Source organism: Drosophila persimilis, unplaced genomic scaffold, assembly GCF_003286085.1.
Source record: "Drosophila persimilis strain 14011-0111.01,24,50 unplaced genomic scaffold, DperRS2 tig00000002-arrow-pilon, whole genome shotgun sequence".
Lineage (NCBI taxonomy): Eukaryota > Metazoa > Arthropoda > Insecta > Diptera > Drosophilidae > Drosophila > Drosophila persimilis.
In genome coordinates, this window is record NW_020825289.1 from 15,586,811 (window position 1) to 15,611,904 (window position 25,094).

Consider the following 25,094-nt stretch of genomic DNA (forward strand, 5'->3'; position numbering starts at 1 on the left):
CACCAGAAAGTCGTTCGACGAACTCAAAAATAAGGCTCAGCTTAAATAGTTATGAGCAAATCGATTATTCATACGTATCCAACAATAGCCCAAGGACTACGTTCCACCACTAACTTCATTTAAAGGCAAACCCTCGTGCTGCTCCTTGAAACCTGCAGGCCCCAATATGCGGGCGGCCTAAGCGCTTTGTGTGCACCCCCACTATAAAATGCAATGGGCGTGAGACGAACAGCAGTATGAAGGGTTTGCATTGAACTGCAGTATCATTATTAATAAATCACAATCGTCTGCATAAGCGTTGTGAGAGTCTCCATTGTCGACCAGATAGACAATCTGAATATACCAGAGGCTGATCAAGAGTAATGTTCTAGACCTGGACCTGATGTTAGTCCTTCGCAGCGGCAAATAGTCCAGTGGAGTTTGCGGAATCTTCTTCCATCTAGACCCCAAGTCCAGGGGTTAACCCATGTGTATGCATGTCTGGAAAGTGAATATATATTTTAATATAATAATTTTACTAAGCGAGAGTTACCAGAAGAAGCTTTATCCTTTCCTCCTTGCAAGGTATCTTTGAAATACATTGCAAGCAAATGTGAGCTAATTTTGGAAATTTCATAAAAGATCGTTTCCATTGAATGTCAAAAGTACCTTTTGTACGAGCGATCCTCAGCAGCCTAAAAACGAATCGAAAATAAATGAAAGTCTTGCTGCCAAAATTGGTAACTGGTCAAAGCATGGTCTGGATGCTGCCTGCCGTTGCAGCAGTTTTTTTTTTTGTTATTGTTGTTATTGGTTGATGCTGCTGTCACGCAAACGTCAGCGGAGCAGTGCGGTCCCAGCCTTAGCCTCCTCTCGGCATGTATTTCCGTCCGCCAGTCTACTGGTCTGCCAGTCTGCCGGTCTGTCGATTGCCAGTTGACAAAACATGCGCCTGCGCAGTTTTCGCCTTCACATGAATATTTTCTTGTGAAAAATCTCAGCTTTGTGTTCGACGTGGTCGTTCGTTGCCTGGCGGCGTGCAGAGCTTATATCAAAGGGGGGAAGGGAAGGGTCTCTCGTGCATACGGGCGGCTCTGAAACATAATTAGCAGACTTCTGTATGATCTGTATGAAAACTTGAACTTTAACACAGCTTCAATCCCGAGGGGAGATACGATTCAAATCCCCTGTTGACTAAGCCGCTGCAATGGGCATGAATAACATATCGCAGAAAATCGAAAACGAAACAAAAGTCAAGGAGGAACGCAGTTTGCGAGGCCAGCACCAAATGCAGCGAGCGACGCCACTGGGGCGCTGCTGGTCGCTGCATCTGGCACTGGAGCTTGGGATCTGTGGATCTGTGGACGGCGATGGCGTTGAATGGCGACCAGTTGATGGGTGGTGTGCGTGCCTGGAATGGCAAGGGGATTGCCGTGAGTGCGGAGATCGGAGATCCCATCAGCTGTAATGATCCTTCAGCTGGATTCTGGTTGACTATGCTAGGCCCCACCGGGGAGACGAGACTCTAATCAGCCTCCCAGCTGACCTTGACCCAGCAAAACGCGGACCTGCCACAACGGTAAAGTCAGGTTCATGTGCCCCCTTCGGTTGGCGTAGTCTGCCTAGACAAAGAGCTGGCAGCTACAACAAACCTGTCTTGCCAAGATAGCGATACAGGGAGGAGGGAGCACCGCGACCAATTTGGTTAGAGCGGCCTTCTCTGGAGCCGCCTCCCCTCTCCAAGAACTTGATGGCCTGATTACCATGAAGCTGCCTTGCGTCTGCCTCGCCTAACGAGGCTTGTTGCAAGTTGATTACGTTGATTAGCGACCACCTGCGAATGCCATTTGCCAGTGCCACGGAGTGCGTTCTCCTTTAGCTCTTTAGCCTAAAAAATCGTTATCACTTATCGAGGAAGCTGCATGATTAAACTTAGAGAGAGTAACTGTTTGTCTAATTAATCAGGGTTAAGCGTATTTGTCAGCCTGTCAAAGCGGCCTAAATTGCTTAGACTTCTACTAACAAAAGCTAAGTAATCTTACAGAGACTGTAACTAGGTTAAGGGGCATCCTTGCAGATCCGCCTGTAATAATATTCATTAATGATCTTTTGATCACAGTTTTCCCGTTTCCCAATCCCTAATTTCATTCTGTGAAGAATTCCAATCTATTTTATATGGAACAATATCTCTCCAATGGCCAATAACTATCAGTCACGTCGTAATCGTACACTCCTCATCCAGTCTCAGTGCCAGTCCCGTTCCCATTCCATTCTAGGAATGGGCTCAGCCGAAAAAGTGAAACTACAGTTATCTGCTTATACATATGTACGGCCAGTTTTCCCTAACCACGTTTACATGATATCATAATTACGTTAAGGAGAGGGCTGGCTCCTCTTTCGAAGCTCCAATGAACTCTCCCAATCAGCATAACTGTAATCGCGGCGACCACTCGTCCAAGCCATAGCCAAAGCCCAACCCCGGCCCGTTTGAGTCAAAATGTTGATCACGTTACCGCCAGATCATAATATAATAACTTTGAGCTAAGCCTGAACATGCCTTTATAGAACAACACGTAGAAACAATTAAAATATCCCAGCACTTTACTTTTTTGTGTGTCGTTTGTTTTTTCTTTCGGCTGGGCCCAAAGAAGGCAACCGAAAATTACACCTAGGCTTAAAATAAATGTCCAGCGCCCAATGAGCCGGAACGTGCGATTTCCATATACGATTTCGATTCGGATTCCTATTGGGATCTGACTGCTGCACCCCCGTGGATGGAGTCGACTCCAAATGCATACATACATACATATATGCAGTTGGTTATGAAACTCGGCTAAGGCGCGCGGGGCCCGATGGTTAATTGTGAATTTCCGGTTCATTGCAGCTCATTTGCCTAACTGGGTATACATACATACATACTTGTACCTTCCCCGTCCTCCATTGCACAGAGGATGGGGACTGAGCGGATCGTCAATCCATTGTGGGACACTCCAGCAGTCAGTCCGCCAGTCAGCCTGTCACTCAGTCAGTGAGTCAATGAAAACGAAACCCGGGACGCAGTACATAAAACTTTTCAATCTGGGTCAAGCCAAACTGGCAAATGAGGAGCATTATTCTAGCATTAGATGAAAACGGACATCAGGGATCCAATTATGAAGATTCTTTTCGTTGCAATTAGTTTTTAAATACACTTATAATGACATACGTTCTACTTTCCAGTACGGTTAAAATCAGATTAGATTTCCCTCTCAGTGAAAAATTTTCTACAAAAATAAAATATTATATAATTTTTGCATTTTGATTAAAAATAATTGTTAATGAACACACACAAATAGGTAACACAAGTAGAGATATCATATCGAACACTACTATATATCAATATTGACCAAAAATTAACTTTAATCGCATTGTCAAAGCTGTCAGTACTAAAGCTTCCAAGCTAAATTAGTCATGTGCTCTAATCAATTAAGTCAACGCCGCGCCAAGGCAATACAAAGCGAAGTCACTGGATCGATGGATCCCGATGGTATACGATATAAATTAGCGACTGAGAAGTTTCATTCTGTTTCAGGAGAACTCCCAACGGGAATCCCATCACCTCGCTTGCACCTTCAGTAGATTTCCCTCAAAAAGCAAACAAACATCTGGAAATTGCATAACATTTGGAAGCGATTGCTGATTATTCGGTGGAGAGGTGAGAAGTGATATATTTGTCAGTTGAGAGGGTTAATGTGATTAATAAATATCATGACTATCTAATCGAGAACAGAGCAGATTGTTCGTGACGTTTATATAGAATGGAATCTGACGAATAGGACACACTTTTCGTTCCCTTCCCTCGTGTTACGAATGTTTTGATAAAGGTTTCATAGGAATACAACAGAAGACGTAATGCGATTATTGAGTAAATAAACCGTTAATCAAACAATCACTCGAGATCAACAGCAGTGTTATATCATATGTACAAACAAATAGACGTTACATATGTACATACATACATACATACATATAAGGCGCCTCACAGCCCAAACTTCTTTATTGGCTCAGCTTTTAAGTCTATTCAACCCACCCAGTCGCACTTTAAATAAATATATAATCATCCGAGTTTTATCAATTCGCACTCTGACGTCAGTTGTGCTCTTGCAAGGCTATGGCTATACTGGGCAAATTTGCAATTAAAATTTAGCTTTTGCCAAAATAGAAATCCATTCAGTTTTTGGTTCTTTTCGAACTTTTATCAGCCCCAGAGCGTTGGACACTTCCGATACAATTGACTATTGACGTATACAAAACAGTTGAAAATGCGGCACCCAGGCAGGTGAAAAGTCTTGTCGAGTGAGATAAACAAAAGCCAAATATACCTTACTTTTTATGTGTCTATATAATATACATACAGGCGGATACTTTATTGCTGATATGTTGGATATCTTGCACGAAAATAGGGTGTATGGGTATGGCCTGAAGAGGGAGACGCCTGCCTTGAAATTATGGTGTGGATTCAAAGAAATCCCTACAATCGACAAGCAATATATTTACTATTCTTTAAAAATAGATTAAGAAATGATTTATATAAACGGATGTGATAGATTAAGAGAGCTTTTGCTCTGCTTAGGGTATCAGATATTCGATCTTCGCCAGGCTGTCTGTGCGTCTGGTCAAAGGCAAACACTCGACCTGGCGGCTGGCATTTAATTTTTAACGATTAAAGAACAGTTTCGGGTGGGAAATGGCGAGTGCGAATATTTGGCTGGTGAGATAACTTGTTCTGCAACTTGGAAATGCGTTTAATTAGCGATCGGCGCAGAACGGTTACGCAAGCAAAGGGCGCTATGGGCGGAACAGCTGGACATGGGCAGCAGTACATACATATGTATGTACATATGTAGACTGCAGGTGATATCACCACGGAGAAGCACCGAGAACAAACACGGCGAATGTGAGAGCCGATAGCGATAAGATAAAATCCAACTCAAATATTTAACATTGGTATTAACAAAAGTTTTGCCACTCTGCTTTTTCATGCTTTTATATAGAAATACCTAGACACGGAGTGTTGTGTTCATCAACTACAGTGAAGTTCACTCGATTCATAGTCATTCAGAAATGAACATTAACTTTGACCCAGAAACCCAATAAATCGTAAACAAAACTCCCCCACGTACGCACTACGGAGTTGGAGCAGAAGTTGGCGGTGTGTTTGAAGGAGAGAGTCAAAGAGCCACTAAACAATGTATGTACAAAAGAGAGCAAAACTGCACCGAAAGCTTATCAACTGCTCTCAGATAAACAGCAAAGAATATACATATATTTAAGTACGTATGCGTATGTATGGAAATTGATAAGATACGATAAAGCTTCTGATATTCTTACAGCAGGAAATGGAAATTGCACGCCTTGTAAATACACAAGAGAGCCACTAGCCGTTCGGCTACGCTAAGCTAAATCTAAAATTTATTTTACTTCATTTCGCACCAGCTATGTACGTACACAAATCGCCAAGCAAATCGCTCTTTTGATAACGCAACGCCTAAGTTCAACTCATTGATAAGCTTTTGCTTATTCTCTCTCCCGAGCTAGTTCTCGCTCACTCTCCTTTCTGATTTTGGCGAACGAATAAGCTTTTTGCGACCGTCTATTTATTTGATATATTTCATAACTCAAACAAAACTGTGTGCATGTGTGTGCGCGTTCCATCCCATCCTCCCTATGCATAGGTGAGTGCGCGTGTGCCGTCGACTATCCCCATCCACGTGTTCCAGACGAGTTTGCTGCTCTCCACCGCTCGAGCTCTCCGCAACGCGTGTTCGCTCTTTCTCTCCCTCGATTAGCTTTCCATGTGCTTTGGGGCTCCAGTGCTGCTCTCCAGCCGGCGAAGTTGCTGTTGTGCAAAGGTTTTTAATACCCCGTTTTATTCGGTTTAAAGCTCTCCCATCGAACGGTCGTGCTTCTGTGCCTCTGTGCCTTGCTCCGGTCTGTCGCCCGCCCATTGATCGCCTCGCCTCGTACGCCGCCAGGTACCCGACCCGACCTGAGTCGTTTCATTCGGGCAACCAAATCAGTGTCGTACGCAAAGCACACACGCAAAAAAAAGGCGGAGGTCCGTAGTCACCCTCCCCTTCCTCGGTCTGCCGACACGATCAGCGTTTGTAGGTAATTAAAATTTATATAGTTTCCGTTTCCCCGCTCACACATACACCAAATTGTGCAAGTGCGAAAAGAATAAAAGCGTTTCGGCAAAACACAATCCAAATTCAAATTCAAATCAAAATCAAAACCAAAAACCGCAAGCTATTAAGATACTTTCGTTCCACAATTTACGGGTCTAAATTGTTTGCGCTGCGCTCTGTTTGATGCCGTGGATGCGATGCTGCTGATTTTTAGTTGTATTTCGGTTGTTTTTGCTTTCATTGTCATCTCTCTCTGGCCCGGCACACAGAGAGTGTTTGGTGCTCTCTGCAGCTTTCGTTGTATTTCTTCCGTTTCATTTTTGATCATTTTGTATGTTCCTCTTTCTCCCAGTCTGTTGTGTATCTTTTTTAATGGCGGCTGCGACACATTCTGATTGCAGACGCAGAAGCAGTCGCAGTCGGTTCTGAGCGATCTCTCAAGAGAAGATCTTCTTCAGTCGTACGGCAGTGCAAACCAAAAGATCCTTCTCTCCCCAGTGCCCAAAAAGTGCAAAGCAACGAACAAAAGACAGGCAAACGGTGAAAAAGGAATTTAGACAAAAACATACGAGTTCCGTACCGCAGATATACAATCGCATATCTGATCAAACAAAAGTGCTTTCAATACCTCCTATATCCATACATATAAATAAAATATCCAAGAAGTGCTCGAAAGTTTTGCATGCGTGTGGTTCTTGGACCGAAGGCCAGCTCAAACTCAGACCCTGATAAGGTCCCGGCATTGTCCGCGAATGTGAGTGCGAGTGTGAGTGTCCGTGTCGGTGTGAGTGCTTGAGCCCGTGTTTATCGCTGGTGCACGGTGAAATGCTGATAATAATCCCCAAGGGACGGGACGCAATCGAGGTTGCTTCCAGTGTTGGAATTACTCGGGGGATTTAATCGTGGGGCATTCCCCTCGATGTAAAAAGGCCAGAGTTCGGGGCTTTTCGAACTGAAACAAGTTGCTCGTCGAATCGTTTAATTTTAACTTTTTTTATTACCTCTCTTTGTTTTACATTTGCGGTTTATTTTGTGGCAAACTTGACCCTATTTCTCAACATTTTCGAGTTATATAATTGCCAAAAAGCGAAAGAGAAATAAAAGGCCGCGAGATGAGAAGACCTGTAATAAAACGGTTACTTTTTTAACCCCTGGGTACGGGTTCGGGTACGGGTACGGGCACTTAAACCGATCTCAGCGATTGCAAACTTATGTACGACGAGACCGGACAGACAGACAAACAGGCACACGCATTCATGTGAAATCCCAGCTCTATATGAGTAGTTCGAGTAGCAACCCCAACCCCAACACCCTCGGGGCCTCTGTCTACCTACCTATGTATCTACCTATACGTGTACCAATGTACCTCTCTACCTACCCTATACAGCGACGAGCCGCCACTCGAACTCGAACCTGGCGAGCTTTCTGTGCCGTGCCGTGCAATTCGGAATCGTTTACGTAAAACAATTGGAAACCGCAAGCGTCGCGTCTGATGCTTGTTGAATCATCCAGATACGGATAGCTATCTGCGAGTTATTCTTTCTGAAATTTCACTTTTCCCTGTTTGTGTTTGTGGTCAAAATTCGATTGTTTACTCATGTCAGCCCCCCCACTTGCTATATTAGCCCCACAGGGTGGGCGCACTGCAAGTCCATTTATTTGGCAGTGTGAATCATTTTAGCCAGAAATATTATTAGTTCGAATTGCCCCTTGTCAAGTAAAAAAGAAACACAGAAACAAATTCACACAAGTCATGCAGCGTCACCACCTAATGAGAGTATCAATCATCTTTGACTTGGGCAGAGCCACAGCCAGAGCCAGAGACGATAGACACTGCGAAGGTGGATCTTCCGCCTGAGCTATAAACTTCAGCTCTTGCGTAACACTTCCCCAACCCCAACTCCAACTCCAGCTACAGATACAGCTCTAACTCGACAAGCCCACTCGCAGCTCGAAGGTGCTAATTTCCAGCACATAATTCACAGATGTGTGCGAGTGCAAACTCTATACTGTTTTTCATGCCATTTCCAAGCATCGGTTTTATGGCCAACAAAACTGGGGTCTGAGCGAAAAGCTCTCCACAAAATGGTTAGTGGGTGCCATCTAATATCGTGTGTATCTGCGGGTGCCTCTCTCTAGAAAAAAAACTTATCTCTACTCTGAGGTTCGCCAATTCCACTACTCGATAACCTACACAAACGGAATGTTCTTTTGAGCAACATTTCCGGAATTCTATGTAAATATTGTTTCCTTATCAACGTTCCAGCTCCTCCAAGATTGAAGAGTTTTCATTCCAAAAGCATACGAAATTAGCAATGTGTGAAGGGAGTTCGGTTTTCTGGTCAATTGATTCGAGTTCAGATTTATTGCCTCTAAAATATTTCGCTATTTTTGGATCTCTGATTAAATATTTGGCGCCCAATGTCTGGTAAAATGTCTTTCGTAAACTAAATGAAATGAAATTCCCTCGAATGTTACCCGTCTTATCAATTTTAAGACTTTTCAATATTATACAATATTTGCTTATCAGAAACGTACGAATGCTGTTTCTTTGAAGTTCTGGTCGGTCTCAAGTTCACTAATGTTCCCTTGTTTGCTTTCCCCTTGGGTTCATTGTGTGATTTGGCGCCTACCGTCTGAGGTTTCGATTTTCAAACTCTCCTCCGTATCGCTGAGCGGAGCGCAGTTTCGCCTCCGCCCCCCCTCCGCCCACAGCAATTTGAGAGTGACGAGGCGTCATCGTCATTGTGGCATTGCATCGGCGAGCTGCCAGTGCCGCCTAGAGCTTTGGCGTGCACTTCATGGTCCCATTTTTGGTGGATGTGTCAACCTTGTCCCCATTAGATACAGAAGTTTTGGTATTTTTTGTATACTTTTTGTGACGGGGATGAGCAACAAATGTGTGTTTCGATAAGGCAAAACAAGCTGTTATCGAGCCACAATCAAAACATTATCATTGGGCAACAGCAACACCAGAGTGGGGGGGGTAAATGGGAAATGCCTCGGCATTGGAGTGCATTCGAACACTCAGAGTTGGGCAGAGCGGGCCAGAGCCAGGGCTAGAGCCAGAGCGACAGTAACGATCTAACGAAAACGCAAATGAGTCCCAGAAATCCAAGAGCTCAAGTGCACATGACTGTGTGGCGTTGGGGACAGTGTTTTCGTCGCTGTTCGTTTTTGTTGTTGTTGTTGGGTTCTATCTATAATTAGCAAATGTCGGGCGATAAGATAAGCCGCCCGCCCCAGAGATTGTGTGAAAAGCTCTACGAATGTTGTCACAGCTGGAAAAGGGAATTCGGAAACCCGGAGGGAGAGGGTATCGAATATGATCGCATATTGGGGGACTTCTCTAGGGAATCTGTGACGCAGACTGGACCAGAGCTAATTGTTTACCACGTGGTTGGGTCCGAGAGGAATTTCCGACTTGTAAACATTTCAAAGATTGTTTTTCTTTTCGGCGTAGAATTCAAGTTCAAAAGCGAAGAGATCTGCTTCATCCGGATCTCTCTGGCAGGTGGCAACAGATGCCGCAGCTACAGTGCGGCAGGCAGCTGCCAGCGGACTCGATTGGTTCATCAATGGGAGCTCATTTGAATATGCTCAGCCATCAAACGTTGACCTCGTCTGGCTTTCGATGCTGCTGACTATATTAGAAGCATTGTCATATGAGTAAGCGACTCTACTCCACACCATTCCACACCACCCAATTCCATTCACAGCCACACTTCTGTGGGAGTCCACGGATTACGTGACAATATTTTCGGTCACGTCCGATGCATAGCAATCAGCTAAAGCTAAAGCCACAGGTTGTTGGCTCTTTGCAACTGTTTTTTTTGCCGCCAAAGGCCTCGGAAAACAACGCCCTGAGAAACGCTGACTGGTTTTTATTATTTTCTAATAAGAATGTTGATTATTCTGTTAATTCGATATTTGATCATGGGTATTTATAGAGAAAATATGCCATAAAATTCTTCGGCTGCACTTGAGGATAGATTTTCATCCGAAAGTCTGTTGAACCTGGAACAGGTTTCAGATTCATTTTCATTTGATTTTCATTTCCTTTTCTCTGGAGACTTTTTTTTTTGGGCTCCACATGATCGAAACTTTCACACTTCTTTTTGATTGTCGGCAATTAAGATTAGCTGACGATGGAAATTAATAACAAAAGGCACTGCAGCTGCAGCAGCAGTCAAAACAGCAACAACGGTCATGCCACATGCATCCCGAGGAATGACAGACGACTGACTGTGTCTCTGAGGCAAAGTTCGTTAAAAATGGATTTAGTCGGGCCGACAATTAAAACTTTAATTACGCGCAATTAAAATCAAAGCCAGCAAATAATTGCCAGCTAAATAGAAACTCTTTATGCAAGTCACCTGAGTGGCTGCCTCTCAATGTCTTCCAAAGCCCCTCCGTGATCCGTCCTCCGTGCTCCGTGCTCCGTGCTCGGTGTGCACTCTCGAATCAGTGACATTAACTTCCCGTTTTATCTGTTTCTTGCAGCTCTCTGCTCTGCGCCGCCTGAACCGAGAGGATCGCCCGTATGCATGTCTTATAGGTAGGTAAATCAAGGCCCGAATTGAGTTGTATAAACTCGAGATTGGCATTCGTTCCTCCAAGATCAAGAGCGGGAGGCCTTTTCGCTTTTTCGGCTGCTCTGAGAGGTCTCTGAGACTCAGACAGGGAGGAACTGGAACTGAGACCGAGACCGAGACCGAGACTGGAGACAGAGTCGAGTCTCATTCAGCGCCGTCATCATCACGAAGCAAACCAGTCCAGTCTTCGGGGATTTGCTGTTGCTTTTGGCTTTTCGCTTAAGCTGTCTGTGGGTGCCGGCCGGCCGGCTTTTGCCTGGCTCTGCTAACTGGCCTAGCCGTTTTTGGCTCTAAAAATAAAGCAACAAGTGGTCATAACTGTCAAATGCCGCTCGAACGCTGTCCCGCTCTCCCGCCCTCGTCACCTCTCTGCTCTATAGTATCTGCTGCTCCATCTTCTGTGTGCCAGTGGCAATGGCCAAGATGACGATGCCGATGCCGATGTCGGGGCCACTTAAATGGTCCGACAAACGTGCGTGCTCTTAACGTGTCAACTGCCAAACGAAGCCATGAAAAACGGCTATAAGATCATGCGATCTCCGTATGCATCCCATCCCCATGCCGCACCACAGCTAACCGCAGGCTAATTTGTCCAGAGGAGTGTCCCAGGCACATGAACCTCTCTGATGTGGGCCCAAGTGGTCATCTGGCCTTCTGTGCAATAGCCATTGGGAATGCGAATGCGAATGGGAATTCGAATGTGAATGGGTCGGGTCTCTGTCTATAATTACACTGCCACTACATGCATAGGTCCTCCTCCTGCAATGGCTCTGGGGTAGGTCAGCATATGCTCTTGAACTGAAGCCTCTTCTCGATGGTTACACCAGACAACAGGGATTTACAGACCTAGTTTTTTCTTTGTGATGTCATCTTTTTTATAGTTTTTAAGCCCAAAATATATATAATATTAAATTGATATGACATCATTCGGTCAAGTTGAGATAATTGAATCACTTTTCGGTGACCGAAACACCTTTGACGGGGAATGGGCATTGAGAAATTCTGGGAATTCCGTTTGCGAAATTCGTAAACAAAATTTTGGAAATACGGGCTCATTAAATGCCTCTGCCAAAGATTCCTCTTAAGCTTGATCATCGTCCATTTAATTGGTGCATTTTGCTCCACACTAAACTTGAATCCGCGCTGTGCAGTGTAAGTGCACAACAGAGTGACGAGGGGAATGCATTTCGCAGGTGCAGATTTGCAAATAATTTCACGCAAGTGTCTCTCCGCCCCCCGTCCCCCGTCACCCGCCTACCGGCTTCGCCTCCGTTGGCATCTCTGGCATGTCGTAAAAATGTTCTCCGGCTAGACGCAAAATTGTTTGGATTAAAGACTAAATTGCCCCCCGGTTTCGTCCCCAAGAGAATCGCTCAATCGATAGATCTTTCAATTGATATTTTATGGAGCGGCACCCGTGATTTATTGTTCATTTTGAATGTGCATTTTCAATTAACCTCCGACTGTGTGGTAAGGTGATTTGTATGCATTTTCGATGTCGATTTCAGACTCTGTTTAATCGGAAATATTCGTAGAATGCAATTTGCCGCGGGATCTTGAGGGGCAAGGGGAAGGTCGAGCGGGGTGCTTACTTCATCCACAGCGCCGAGAAAGTAACCCACTCAAATGAGTTAATTTGGTCAAACCGTATCTGTATCAACGAGTATCTAGTATCTACGAGTGTTGAAGTCCAACTTTGGTTGTCAATTGCATCATCAGAGGCCGAAACTGAAACCGAAACTGAAGCATTTGTAGTTCTCTCAGTCTCCCCAAAGCGTTCTGCACAGTCTGGATCGTTTTTTGCCAATTAACGAGAGTGTGTATCTATGTATCTCTCGGTAGCCTCTACACGTAACATTGTAGCTCGGGTTTAGCTAATTATGGCTACGTGGCGCGATGCCCCCGCTGATCCGCACTCATCTGATCGGATCTGAACTGTTCTGATCTGATCTGATGTGATCTGAGGAAAACGTGTTGTTGATAAACCTCCAACAATTCCAAGGCATTGATCGGCTAGGCTCTGACTAAATTAACGTGCTTCTAATTGAATGCCATGCCAGAAAAGTTCAATGAAAAGTCAGGCCGAGTGTCATTCGAGTCATTCGCGTCAGCCGAGTATTTCCTACCTGCTAAGTGGATAACAACTTGCCACAGATCATTCCTCAGAACAGTATCAATTAAAAGCTAATCACTAAACTTTTCTCGATCGGCGCCAATCAGAACAAACGATCAGTCAGCACTTGCTGTGGGCAAAGTATCCGATTCGGGACTATTCGATACACATATATCGTAATATGTGTGGTACACACGAGTGTATTTCCCCTACTGATCTCATCTCATGTTTATTGTCGCACCTCTCTGGCTCTGGCAACGACAACAAAATTTATGGGGACTGGCGTTTGCCACTAACATTCGTTGCCATCCAAGTCAAGTCCATCAGCAAATCTGTCTGTATCTTTGTCTATCTCTTTGTGGCAATGACAAAATCTTAGGTTTTTCGTCTCGCCAATAAATGTTGGACCATGCGGATCATCAGGCGTAGGCGTGGGTGTGATATTGTGATATTTGCATAGATTGCAAGCGGAAATGGCAAAGAGTAGAAACAACAAATGAGAATATACATACATACGTACATACATATGTATATTTGTGGCAGCCTTTCTCTTTCTGTGTTTATTTTGAGAATCGCCTGCATTCCCCGACGTGTTGGAAGCCAATTGAGAGGGAGAGTTTTGGCGCTGAAAGCAAGCGCGAATGTCAAGATTATTTTGGGCCTCTAAATACTCGTATCGGATCGGGTACTCGAATCCTCCCTGTCAGCAAACACTTCTGGCCGCCAGCCCAGACAAGGGGAGACAGAGATCATGGGAGGAGGCAGAGACAGCGGCGCTCGTAGGTCAAGTTCAAGTGTAAATCGTGCGTCGCAGTGCTAGGAGCTATAGAAGGCAGTTCCCAGATCAAGTTCTGCCCGTTCTGTGGGGCGTATACGTTATGGGGAGTCTCCGAGGGGGGTTTCATTGGTTATTATCTGGTACATTGACTCTACATTTTATATGTTTCTCGGCGGTATTTTTTGTTCCCGCTTTTGCCCAACCACGTTTTGCATAATTCGCATAATTTAAGCTTACGCTCTGCACTTTTCTTCCCCCTCTTCTTTACGGTTTTTATTTTTGATTTTGGCTGTTTTTCGGCTACCACTCGCTACTCATATTTTGGTTATGTATGGCCCCGGTGATTGGTTTTCTCTCTTTTCGTGGAAATCAATTAAACACTTGCCGCGGTAGTCAAACGGGGCAGCGGGAAGGGGAAAGAGTTTTTCAGGTTACGCTTAAATTTAGGCTCATTTGCAGTTGATTGAACAGTGGAATCGCAAAATGCTTAAACGGCAGTTTATTGGTAGCGCTCAGAGTATGTTATGTGGGTCATTATATGGAACTGAACTGCAGTGTCTGTCAGTTTTGTTCAGTTGTCGGAGTCGCACAGAAATTAGAATATATGCTAATTTACCTTCCGCCCGCCGATTGCCGCTTGCCAGAGGCCGCAGGCCGCAGGCCGCCTGTGCCGCTTCTTTGTCTATGACGATCGCCTTGAATGAACATTCTGAATACTGTGAATGGCCAAGACTGAGAGCTGTGCTGGTCAAATCCGAATCCATCCATTGATTAAGATAGAGATTGAGTCACAAGCTAAAGTTAGACGTCATCTCTGGCTTTGGCGGTTTTTTCGCGTTTTTTCAGAGTTTTTCAGAGTTTTGTTGTCTTAATGCGGTCACCACACCACATTAGCGTTCGCCGCGACTCCGCTCAGTTTTTTCTTCAACAGGTAAAATAGCCGCACAGCCGAATCACCTGATGTTTTAATTGTCTGGCGTCATCAGTTTTTTGTTTCTTTATTTTGAGTTCGAAAGAGAAAATACTCGTATGAAGAAATATTGTGAGTTTTTAGAATGGTTTCTGCCAGAAGTTAAAAACTTTGAATGTTTTCTGCACGCAACATCTGGGTCTTGTGATAGACAAAACTCTGGATGGTTGCACTCATTTGAATAAAGAGATACGATACTCATAATTGCATATTGTATGTACTCGTAAATCTCGTAAATCTAGTGGGGCCACTCTATGCGCATTTATTTGGCCAAACAAAAGGCTAAACAAACAAATCTCATTCCACGAGTACTCAGTACGTATTACATATGTATATTTTATTGTGTGTGCACAATGCTCTTGCGAATTGAAATGTATAAAAAAGATTTGCACAATTCTAAAAATATGTATACAATAAGTATATATGTACATAAATAATAATTTATTTTGCAAGCGATCTCGCAGCATGACGTGATTTAATTTTTCCCTTTCTTTCGTTTCGTTTCGTTTCGATTTTATTTTATTTTTTTTTCGTTTGGGATTTTTCTGTTTTTGGGAGAGAACGAGTTGGATGGAGGCGATAGCGATATTTCCAGCGGAACTTGAAATACAGAAACTCGAGATTGTTCTCCGCCTCTGGTATCTGGTCTCTCTACCCCTCCCTTTCTCTTTCTCTTTCCCTTCCTCTTGTTGTCTCAGTCAAGGTTGAGCATTTGTCATCGTTTAAGATTTTAGCGGTTGTCTGGCGCTGATTTCTTTCAATTTGCAAACGGTTTAAAGTTTTTTTTTTCGTTTTCTGTGCCATCAAGTGGCATTTGCTGAATACTTTCAACCCCATCGGCATCGCCATCGCCATCGCCAGCCCCCGCCTTTCGCTTCTCTCCCTTCCCCACTGTGTGCCTGTTCTAATTTCAGTTTCCTGTCGCCCCAGCATCAAAGGGTATGGTATGGTCGGATGGTAGGCAGGGGGCGGGGACTGCTACTAGAGGCAATTAAGCCAAAGCCCGTGATCGAATTATGATAGCGGAGAAGATCATCTCTAGATCGAGTTGCAGATTTTGGCCAAATGCAATTAACCGCATTGATTGCATTTGGCTGCGGCAAGCAGCACCAGCAGCAGGAGCAGGTGGCAGCTGCAAATTACCAATTCACCAATTGACAGATTTTGATAGATGCCCGGCCCCCACTCGGCCCGGTGAAAGTTCCACGTATGAGGCCCCAGTCGCTGTCCCATTCCCAGTCCCAGTCCAAGTCCCGGCAATTTGTCAACACCGAAGCCAAATGCAGAGAGCCAGAGCCACAGTCAGGCCATTTGAAGAAGACATTTGTGAGTTGTGGCTGTTTGGTTGCAGCTTAACCAAAAGCAAGTGACACAATTTGGCTGAAGACCACTTTTCATGCGTCCGAGAGCCGTTTACGGATGAGTGGCCGGCATAATGACACTGACCTTGGGGCGCAAAAGATTCCAGGGGAGATTTATTTTTGCATGTGCCCCTGTGACGCCTCATTTCCAGTTGGCATTTCGTGCCTCACCCAGGGGGCAGCATCTGGGCGAGAAGGGTGCAGCCGGAGGGCCGGGGGAGAGCAGCAGCGAATGCGAATGCCTCAATTACTCGCCCAGCAGTGGCTGCAGCTGCTGATTTCATGCCTCCGCATATTTATGAAGAACAAAAACCCTGCTCGGATTTGCTGCCTCATCGAACCGAAGGTTGCGCCAACCCAAGGGGCAACTGAACTGCCAGCGCAGGAAGCCCCGGGGAGAGACACGTGTACAACCCTTCGTCGCAGATCCCCAGAACCGTCCTTCCGCCCTGCTCCAGGGACAGATCTGCCGGCTCTGATTTCAGCTCTCGACCGAAATGCAAATGCAACGAATGCTGCAACTGTTGAATAATTCAAGTGCGCCGCCCCAACCCGCCCCCTCGTTGCACCGTTGCCGATCGCCAATTGCAAATTGAGATGGGGGCCGTCTTCTATTTAGATCCCATCAGACAGATGCCCAGACAAGGCATCTTCGCCAGTGGTGTATCCGTGTATCTGATGATTAGGATTAGACAGTCTGAGTATCTCAGTGTATCTCTATTGTGCCCGCTGTACCCCGCTTCACGTTCCCCGCTCCACATTCAATTTTCCATGTTCCACGACGCGACACTTTTTGCGGTCAAAGACGGACGCATACAGATGAGCCGGGCTTATCATTGGGCAGGGGATGTCGATGGGGATGGGGATGGGGTCCAGAGCGAGCGCCAGTTGCACTTAAATTGCATCCACGAGACAGCCGTCAATCAGTTTGCGTTGTCTCCGGACAATAATAAATGGCACAAGCGGCACTCGCTCGCACGAGCCAGGCAGTCCTCAAAGATGAAGATTAAAAGTGAGCCGCTGCACTGCTCTGCTCTGCTCTGCCCTGATCCGATCCGATCTGATCCGCTCCGATTACGAGTGCAGCTGAAGACCCCGCAGCCTTAACCTCTCGTACCGCCCTGATCGGACAGATTAATCATCTATAGACGACTATCAGCCAGAGATTCACTTTAAGCCCTGACTCATTTCTATCACAACTGATTTGCGTGGGTTGTATGGGTTTTGTTTTCTTTTCTGGGTCATGTGCCTTGCTGATGTCACGGAGCTGCCAAAACTGGAATAGGAAATAGCGGGTGAAGTATTAATTACCCTTCGGGCAGAGATAACGTCCAATTCTAGAGTTTGAACAGGCGGCGATAACCACATCTAACATCGATAACGACTGTCGATGGGGTTGCAAGAAAGAGAAGGAGAGCGGAGAGACCAGAAAGAAGTCGAAATTTAGAAATGGAGGAGTAGGGTATGACGCAACCAGTGACGAAGACAGGTTGCCAGGCAGAGATAACCGATTCCGATCGCTGCGATCAAACTACGTTAGTTTCCGTTCTAAGGTGTTGCCGTTTGGGTTTGTCAAAAAGAGCTCCGCCCCTGCTCCCTATATAGACCATATATATATACATATATAGAGAGAGATAGAGAGAGAAAGTACCTCCTCACAGATATATATTGTATGATCGGTTTGTAATACAATTTCTGCTTAAGATAATTAATTCTAGAACCGACTTTTCTGACTACTTCCAGATAAGACATCCAGCAACAAAGTAGAAGGAAGGAAGAAGGAAGACTCACTGCCATACCCCACCTACCCCCAATAACAGCCACAGAAATGGAGCGCTCATCAGCTCTGTCCGCCTTGATGGCCCTGCTCCTGGTTGTGGCCGCTGCAGCCACGCCCACACCTGCCGCCCACTGCCCGGAGGACTGCAGTTGCTCTCTGTCGCAGCACACGCACAAACCACTGTACCATCTCAAGTGCAACAGCACCAAGGGCCTGCTGCTGGCCGAGGGGCCGATTCACTCGTCGATACCCATGCATTCCATCGACCTATCCTACCTGGGGCTGACCCGCTTCGGCCACGTGCTGGACAAGCTGCCGGATCTCACATCCGTGGACCTGTCGCACAACGAGCTCCACGAGCTCGGTCACCTGAGCAAGCGGATCAAGAAGCTCAACCTGAAGCACAACCGCCTGACCTCCGCCAAGCTGGTGAAGCTGCCGCTGAACCTGCAGATTCTGAACCTGCAGCACAACAGCATCACGAACCTGCCCATCGAAATCACCCACCTGCAGCACCTGCAGCAGCTGGAGATCGGTCACAACGACATCAACTGCTCGTGCAAGACCTTGGAGGTGCGAAACTGGCTGCAGGAGCGTCACGTCTACATGGAGCACCCCGTGGTCTGCAGCCACCCGGTGGAGGTGAAGGGAAAGTCCTGGTTGCAGCTGAAGCAGTCCGATATCTGCCAGAAGGAGGGTCGCGGATGGTTCACCCCGGAGGCCGACGAGAATGAGCTGATGATGGGGGACCAGCCGGCGGCCGCCTCCGGTGAGCACGAGGAGGAGGAGGAGGAGGAATTGGGCAAGGACTTCCTGCCCTTTGATGGGAAGACGAAGACCCAGAGCAAGCCCAAGAAGGTGGCTCGTTCCCCACAGGAGCCACTGCCCGGAGACGAAGTCGAAGGCTCCGGCGACCTGAGCGAGACCAACATGGAACTCTCCCTGCCCGAGGAGGCGGCCGTGGAAGTACCTCTTTCCGACACCACCGCCGCGCCAATTGTGGAGCACATTGTGAACGACGAGGAGGAAGAGGACAACGAGGGCTCCGGCAGTGGTGGCGGCATTCTCATTATGCCAGCCATAGCCAACATTCCCATCGGCTCGGACGACGACCAGGAAGAGGGACATCCCGATGACAACGATAACGATATCGACAACCAACCCATAGAGACGCCCGTAACTCCGGACATCTTCAAGAACTCGGGTATCGGCATTTTCGAGGGTTCGGAGGGCGAACAGGAGCCCGTGCAGGAGGGAGTGATTGTGCCGGTGGTACAGACCAAACTGGATACGGAAACGCGACAACAGGAGGTGGTCACCGACGGACCCATCGATGACAGCACGAAATCCGCGGACATTCAGACTGCCCAAGTAAAGGACGACAGCAACGCCATTTACTACCTGCTAGCCGTGATCGGCCTGGTGGTGGTTGGACTGATCCTCTTTGTAGCCATCAAGCGCTGCAAGTACGACAGTAACGCGGCTGCCCGCGACGCCGAGGCTCAGCGCCAGACGGAGCTCCTCGACATGGACAAGAAGAACCTGGGCAAGCCGTTGACCAAGAACGGGCATGGCCTCGAGCACTCACCGCTCATCGGGGAGAAGACCAAGCTGGACGAGGCGCAGATAGTCAAAAAGCCGTACGACAACGGCGACGCCAAGGACGGAGCCAATCAACAGCCGCTTCTTAACGGCAACGGCTCGGCCAACGGAGCCGCCAAGGAGGTGCCCAGCATCAATGAGCCTGCCCCACACGAGTACTACCCCATAACACCCCGTTACCCCACTCCACAGTCACCACGCGCCTCCAAATACGCCCAGCACCCACAGGGCGGCAGCGGAACCGGTTCTCCTGATGAGCAGAACAACAACGAGCCGGATAGCGCTTTCCTGCCATCCTCGCCCAAATCGGGCCGCTACTCTCCGGTCTACTCGCCCGAGACGGGTCGCGTGAAGATCAAGCTGACGGAGACGCCTAAGCCCAAGACTCCGATGTTGGTCACCCGCAGCAAGTCCAATGCCGGGGACATCATCAGTACCCCCGTGCGGCCCGTTGTCCCCACACATCAGGTGCAGCTTACCGTCAACGGCAATGGTGTGGGACACTGACGGGCTCCGTCAGAGCCAGAGCCAGAGCCAGCCATCGACTCTTCAGAAGAACAGCAACAGAAACAACAACAGAAAAACTATTCGATTTAAGGCCCCGCTCCCCTCTTAAATGTAACCAGAAGAAGTAGTGCTAGCCATAAGTAAATTAATTAATTAATTAATTAATTAAGCATAAATCTAGTTTAATACCAAAGTTAAACGATATATATTTAATGTAAATTGCTACCTAGAAGCGAGATCAGATCTACGGAAACAGAACATCTTCGAAACGCTTTCGACTGTGCCGCGCCGCTAACCCCAGCATCAGCATGTGATGTACACACCCATACTGTACTTTTATATCTACAAAAACCAAACTATATATTGTAAAATATTTAAGCTTCATTCTCCTTGTGTGAAATTATAATGTGGTAATTCATTAAATGTGAGCGACTTTTCAATTCAAATTAGACCATCTTTTCTTTTCTAGAAAGTTGAAAATTGGGCAGCAAGCAATGTAGTGTGGTGCCAATAGCACCGTGCCATTTCTGGCCATTTAAATTTGATAAGCAATAATCGATTTGCAACAAAAAGACGATAGGCAGCGCGGCATTTACGTGATTAGCACAGCACATCTCTGGGAAGCATATTAATCGTAATATTTACGATATAGCGCCCTATAAGTATGATATTTTATTTTATTTTGCACGAGTAACTTACGCTGCTTTGCCGTAGATACGACGGTATTGTTTGTCTGTATGCCAACAGATGGTGTATTTATGCGGTAGAGGACTGGTTTGCTGCTCGGCTGTGAGGAGTATAAGAGCCAGTCATAATATATCTAGACGGATCCGAGACGTAAACCTAATGGACAGCCATTGGATCCGAGACGTGAACCAAAGCCGGTGCTGAACAATTTCAGTGTTGGAAAACGAAAACAAAAATGTAACATACATGAAAAGATAATTTCAAAACTAATGCGCGCGAATCGGTACTGATAAGAACACGACCACGGGCTAGAAGAATTAAATGTAAGATGTGATGAAGATTGTAATTAAGAATACCACCAAAGTGTAATCCATATGTCGTCAAATTCAGCATTTCACACCAGTGATATCGATGCAAAATGAAAACGATTAGTGTAAGTTTATTTGGTTATGCAATGGTGGCGCGGTGCGTTTAAATAGACTTAGGGAGAAACTAACAGGTCTGGGACGATTAACGAATGGAATGTGTGTTTGGGGGCTAGAATAAAGTCTCTCGCATTGGCTTGTGTACTTGGACGTTGCGCTCCGAGTCACTGGAGGTGCTCTCGGCGGCCGTGGCGGCGGAGAAGCTGCCAGAGACGCGACGAGCGCTGGCCGAATTCTTCCGCTTCTTGCGCTTTCCGCGCTCCAGGTCCTGCTCGGTATCCGAGGTGGACGCATTTGATCGATTTTCATCGGGCAGGGAGGTCAGCTCGGGCGCCAGCAGCTCTTGGAAGTCGCTGGCGATGGTGGACGAGGAGGCGGCCTTCTGGGTGGAGCTGAAGTAGTCCTCAATGGCCGGGTCCAGCTGGCCTGTGGCAGGATTCTGTTGTTCATGCTGCTGCTGCATGGTGTAGACCTGTGCGCTGACCTTCATAGTGGGTGGAGCGGGCAGCTTGGGCCTTCGCTTAGCAAAGGGACTGCCAGGCTTACTGCTCACATCGTCGTACTCGGGATCTGTGAGGAACTCCACGCTGGCGCCCATCATGTTGATCCGCTTAAAGGGCGGGATCTCGGCAATCTTTGGCCTGCGCTTAGTGTATGGACTGTTCTCGTAGCTCTGGAAGTTCCCAATCTGCTCGGCGCTCTGCAGGTTTTGTGTCTTCAGGTGCGCCGCCGGGAAGCGCGAGTCCTCGATGCTGAAGCGACGACTGCCCGATTGGTTGTACTCCATGTAGCCGGTGCGCCTGCGCGGACCGTACTGGGCTGTCCGTTCCTTGTCCCTGTTGGAGAGCATCTCCACGCTGCGGAATCTCTGGCACGTGTCCAGCTGCAGTCCGTCCTCGCCCTCGGACTGGGAGGCATCGCCGTCGGCCTGGGTCTGGGAGCGACGAAGCTTTCGTGATTGCGGCCTGTTGCTTCCCGAGAGATCCACCATCGACTTGACGGGTCGCTCCAGTTTGGGCATGCGTAGGGCGTCTTCGTAGGAGGGCAGCAGACTGATCTCCTGTGCCTGCTGCAGGCTGGGGGTGGCTTCTTCCAAAAGGATGCGGTCGTTGAGGTCTCGTCTGAAAAGGGCGATAAATATTCGTAATACTCTATATAGCTGATGATAGGATAGTTCTTACATGCGACGCAGTTCGTCGTCATTCTCGGCGTATTCCCTGTGATTCTGATTCCGCTTCCGTTTCTTTAGGAACTTTTGCATGCAGGCATAGCCGAGGATCATACCCCCGAGCAGGAGCAGAGTTAACATGATGATGCCCCAGGCCTTTTCCCCGCTGCTGCTGCTCCTCGCATTTACCACCCACACATCCGAGCAAGCATACTCCCATAGTTTGCCATAGAAAATGGCCGGAGCGGCGCAGCGCAAGTGATTCCTATCCTTGATCTAAAGAATGACAGTGTTACTCCAATCATAATCATAGTCATAATCCTACAGATGGTGACTTTATCCTACCTTGACTGGTTTGGTTGTGAGAAAGTCGTAGAACTCCACAAAGAGGGCATTATGGCAGTCACAGATCCAGGGATTGTCGCCCAGCCAGAGCTGATCCAGGAATTTGTTGCCGCGGAAATATAAAGGGGGAATGGGACTGGTCAGGCGGTTTCCATTCAGGTGGAGGTCTGCCAGTTCAGGGAACTCCCTGAAGGTATTATTTCGTACCGTAGAGAGCCTATGACCGGAATTCAAATTAGTATTGCCACAAATACAATTAGAAAGCAGACTGTTCTTACCTGCAGTTGGCCAGGCTCAGCTGCTGTAATGTTTCCGATCTCATGTTGCTTGGGATGTCACTGATCAGATTGTTGGACAGGTCCAGCTTCTGTATGGCCGAGAGACTCGACAGGGAGGAGCTCTCAATGGAGGTGATCTCGCACCAGCTCATGTTAATGGTGCGCAGGGAGTTGGAAACGATCCTGGTCAGCTTTTGAAGGACATTCCGGCTGAGATTGAGCTCCACGAGCACATCGTTGTTGCGTATAAAGTTGCGGTCGAGGCGAGCTATCTCATTGAAGGCCAGATTCAGCTCCTTCAAACGCCGCAAGTTGCTGAAGGCATCCTGCCCAATGAGGCGCAACACGTTCTGCGAGAGATCGAGCACCTCCAGCATGGTGTTATTGGCAAAGGTCTCGTTATCCACCACCCGCAGAAGGTTGCCCCGCAGTCGCACCTCCGTGAGCACCGGCAGCCCGCTGAGATCGATTTGGTCAAGGTTGCAGTAGGAGACATCCAGTCGTCGCAGCTCATAGGCCAAAATGAGGTCTTCGTCGAGGACGCCGAACTGCAGTTGCGTATTTCTCGACAGGTTTAGGGTCTCCAGGTTGGGCAGCGAATCGAGAAAGGGGCTGGACAGGCGTTGAATGCTGCAGTTGCTCAGGTCGAGCATCCTCAGGCTGCGCGAGGGCAGCGCCGCCAATTGGACCAGCTTGTTATTAGATAGAGTCAGGCGTTCCAGATTGGGTAGTTGATTGACGAGCAGGTCCCCGCCCACGGAGGAAATGCCGCACGAGGATATCTCCAGCTCCGTAAGGGACTGGCTGTGCAGCTGCTGGTACATCTCCTCGCTGCCAAAGCTGCCCAAATGGTTGCCGCTGAGGCTCAGCCGCTTCAGACTGGGCGTGTACTTGAAGGACTCACTGGGGCTGAGATCTATCCATCGCGCTATGGAGTTGTTGGCCAGCAACAGAGTTCGCAGGGAGGTGAAACCGATAAAGGCCTTGCCATCGAGAGCGGAGATCTGGTTGTTGGACAGATCCATGTAAATCAGGGAGTCTATATCGGCGTACTGTGTGGGGAACTCGTTGAACTGGTTCCCCGACAGATCCAAGTGCTCCACGGGCACATTGTCAAAGTCAGGGTACGTCTGCAGGTCCCTTCGCGAGCAATCCGCGTACAGGCTGTCCACAATCCAGGTGCATCTGCAGGGCCACGGACAGTTTACGGCCAATGTGCTGGGTAGAAGCGATCCCAGCTGCAGCAGCAGCAGAACCAGCTCCAGGCCTCGCCCCATGCCTAAAAGAGAGACGAGACGAATGCTAGTACAACACCTGCCAATACGTTTTCTCATCGATGTCTTCCTGGTGCTACTTATTGCGCATGCATTTCCATCGGACCGCACTCTTATCAGCACACAATATTCTTATTTAAACTGCTTTTGTGTTCTGTTCCAGTTCGAAATTGCGACGATTTGTAAGGCGCTTGTGTGACGTCACTATTCGCTTGGACTCACACGATTTATTCACCTGTTGGGATTTCTGTTGGGGTTGTTCGGGTTATTCCTCCTCTTCGCAGTGCACTCACTCCCGTTATCTTATCGGCCTTGCCTCGCAGCGGAGACGCAAAACTAGAGCAGCACCAACAAATTAATAATATCGGATCGAAAAGCAGATTCAGAGCAGATTCAAAAGCAGATTCGACGATTCTAGTGTTTGACTGCCATTCCGTGCCAGCCACGCCCTCAGCATTGTACACTTTGCCCTCGGATTAGTGGGGAATTTTCAATGAATTTTCTTCGATGTGCCAGCGACCTGCCCGCAACGTCGTGTCTAATACTAATACTGGCAGAGTGAAAAAAATTACTCACCTGCGGGCTATGGGCACCGACCGACTGCTTCGGCTTCCCTTGGACTGATAAGATAACCCTCTCGCTGATAAGCAAAATCTGAGGCAAAAAGCACGCCGCTAGTATTTTTTTTCCAACGGAAAAGTGTTGGTTAGGGCGATAAAAAGATCAGAGAACCGTTAAAAATATTGAAACCGTTTTTCGAAATTTTCTAAGCTCTTTCCCTCGTTGGAAAATGTCAACAAATCATCGCGCTGTCTGTCTGGGATTGCCACAATTGGAGTCGTTTAAGAGTGAATAGACTTGTCTGCCGCTGAAGTGCAAGTGCAACTGCAGCTGCAACAGCTGCTTAAACTGCTCGAGATTCGGGCGACAAATGGAGGAGACTTCGTCCTGATAGAGCATTAAAATTACCCATACCCGGGGGCGGACCCCGGCCGGAGCAGGGAGGCGACCTCCAGACACCTTTAACCGGATTTTCTCGTATTGTAATGAAGCGTAAGGAAAACA

At 47.4% G+C, this 25,094-nt stretch overlaps 2 protein-coding genes and 1 long non-coding RNA gene across 4 annotated transcripts; 1 reads left to right on the forward strand and 2 right to left on the reverse strand.

Moving 5' to 3' along the window:
• Positions 1-222: 222 nt before the first annotated feature.
• On the reverse strand, positions 223-5,401 carry LOC113565242. The gene is made up of 3 exons (XR_003408548.1): positions 5,350-5,401; positions 649-1,073; positions 223-480 (listed from the first exon to the last, which is right to left on the reverse strand). It is a non-coding gene; the product is annotated as an uncharacterized LOC113565242 (long non-coding RNA).
• A 507-nt stretch (positions 5,402-5,908) lies between these two features.
• Positions 5,909-20,298, forward strand: LOC6593197 (protein windpipe). Of its 2 annotated transcripts, XM_026986971.1 has the most exons (3): positions 5,909-6,129; positions 10,650-10,704; positions 17,707-20,298. In XM_026986971.1, exon 3 carries the CDS (start codon positions 17,792-17,794, stop codon positions 19,850-19,852), a length of 2,061 nt encoding a protein of 686 aa, XP_026842772.1. In that variant the 5' UTR covers positions 5,909-6,129; positions 10,650-10,704; positions 17,707-17,791; the 3' UTR covers positions 19,853-20,298. The 2 variants fall into 2 exon arrangements, with proteins under 2 accessions (XP_026842772.1, XP_002018120.1); XM_002018084.2 differs by lacking the exon at positions 10,650-10,704.
• Positions 20,299-20,947: 649 nt separating this feature from the next.
• On the reverse strand, positions 20,948-24,558 carry LOC6593196. The gene is made up of 5 exons (XM_002018083.2): positions 24,265-24,558; positions 22,756-24,034; positions 22,478-22,694; positions 22,146-22,408; positions 20,948-22,085 (listed from the first exon to the last, which is right to left on the reverse strand). Exons 2-5 carry the CDS (start codon positions 24,030-24,032, stop codon positions 21,077-21,079), a joined length of 2,766 nt encoding a protein of 921 aa, XP_002018119.1. The 5' UTR covers positions 24,033-24,034; positions 24,265-24,558; the 3' UTR covers positions 20,948-21,076.
• Between the last annotated feature and the right edge of the window lie 536 nt (positions 24,559-25,094).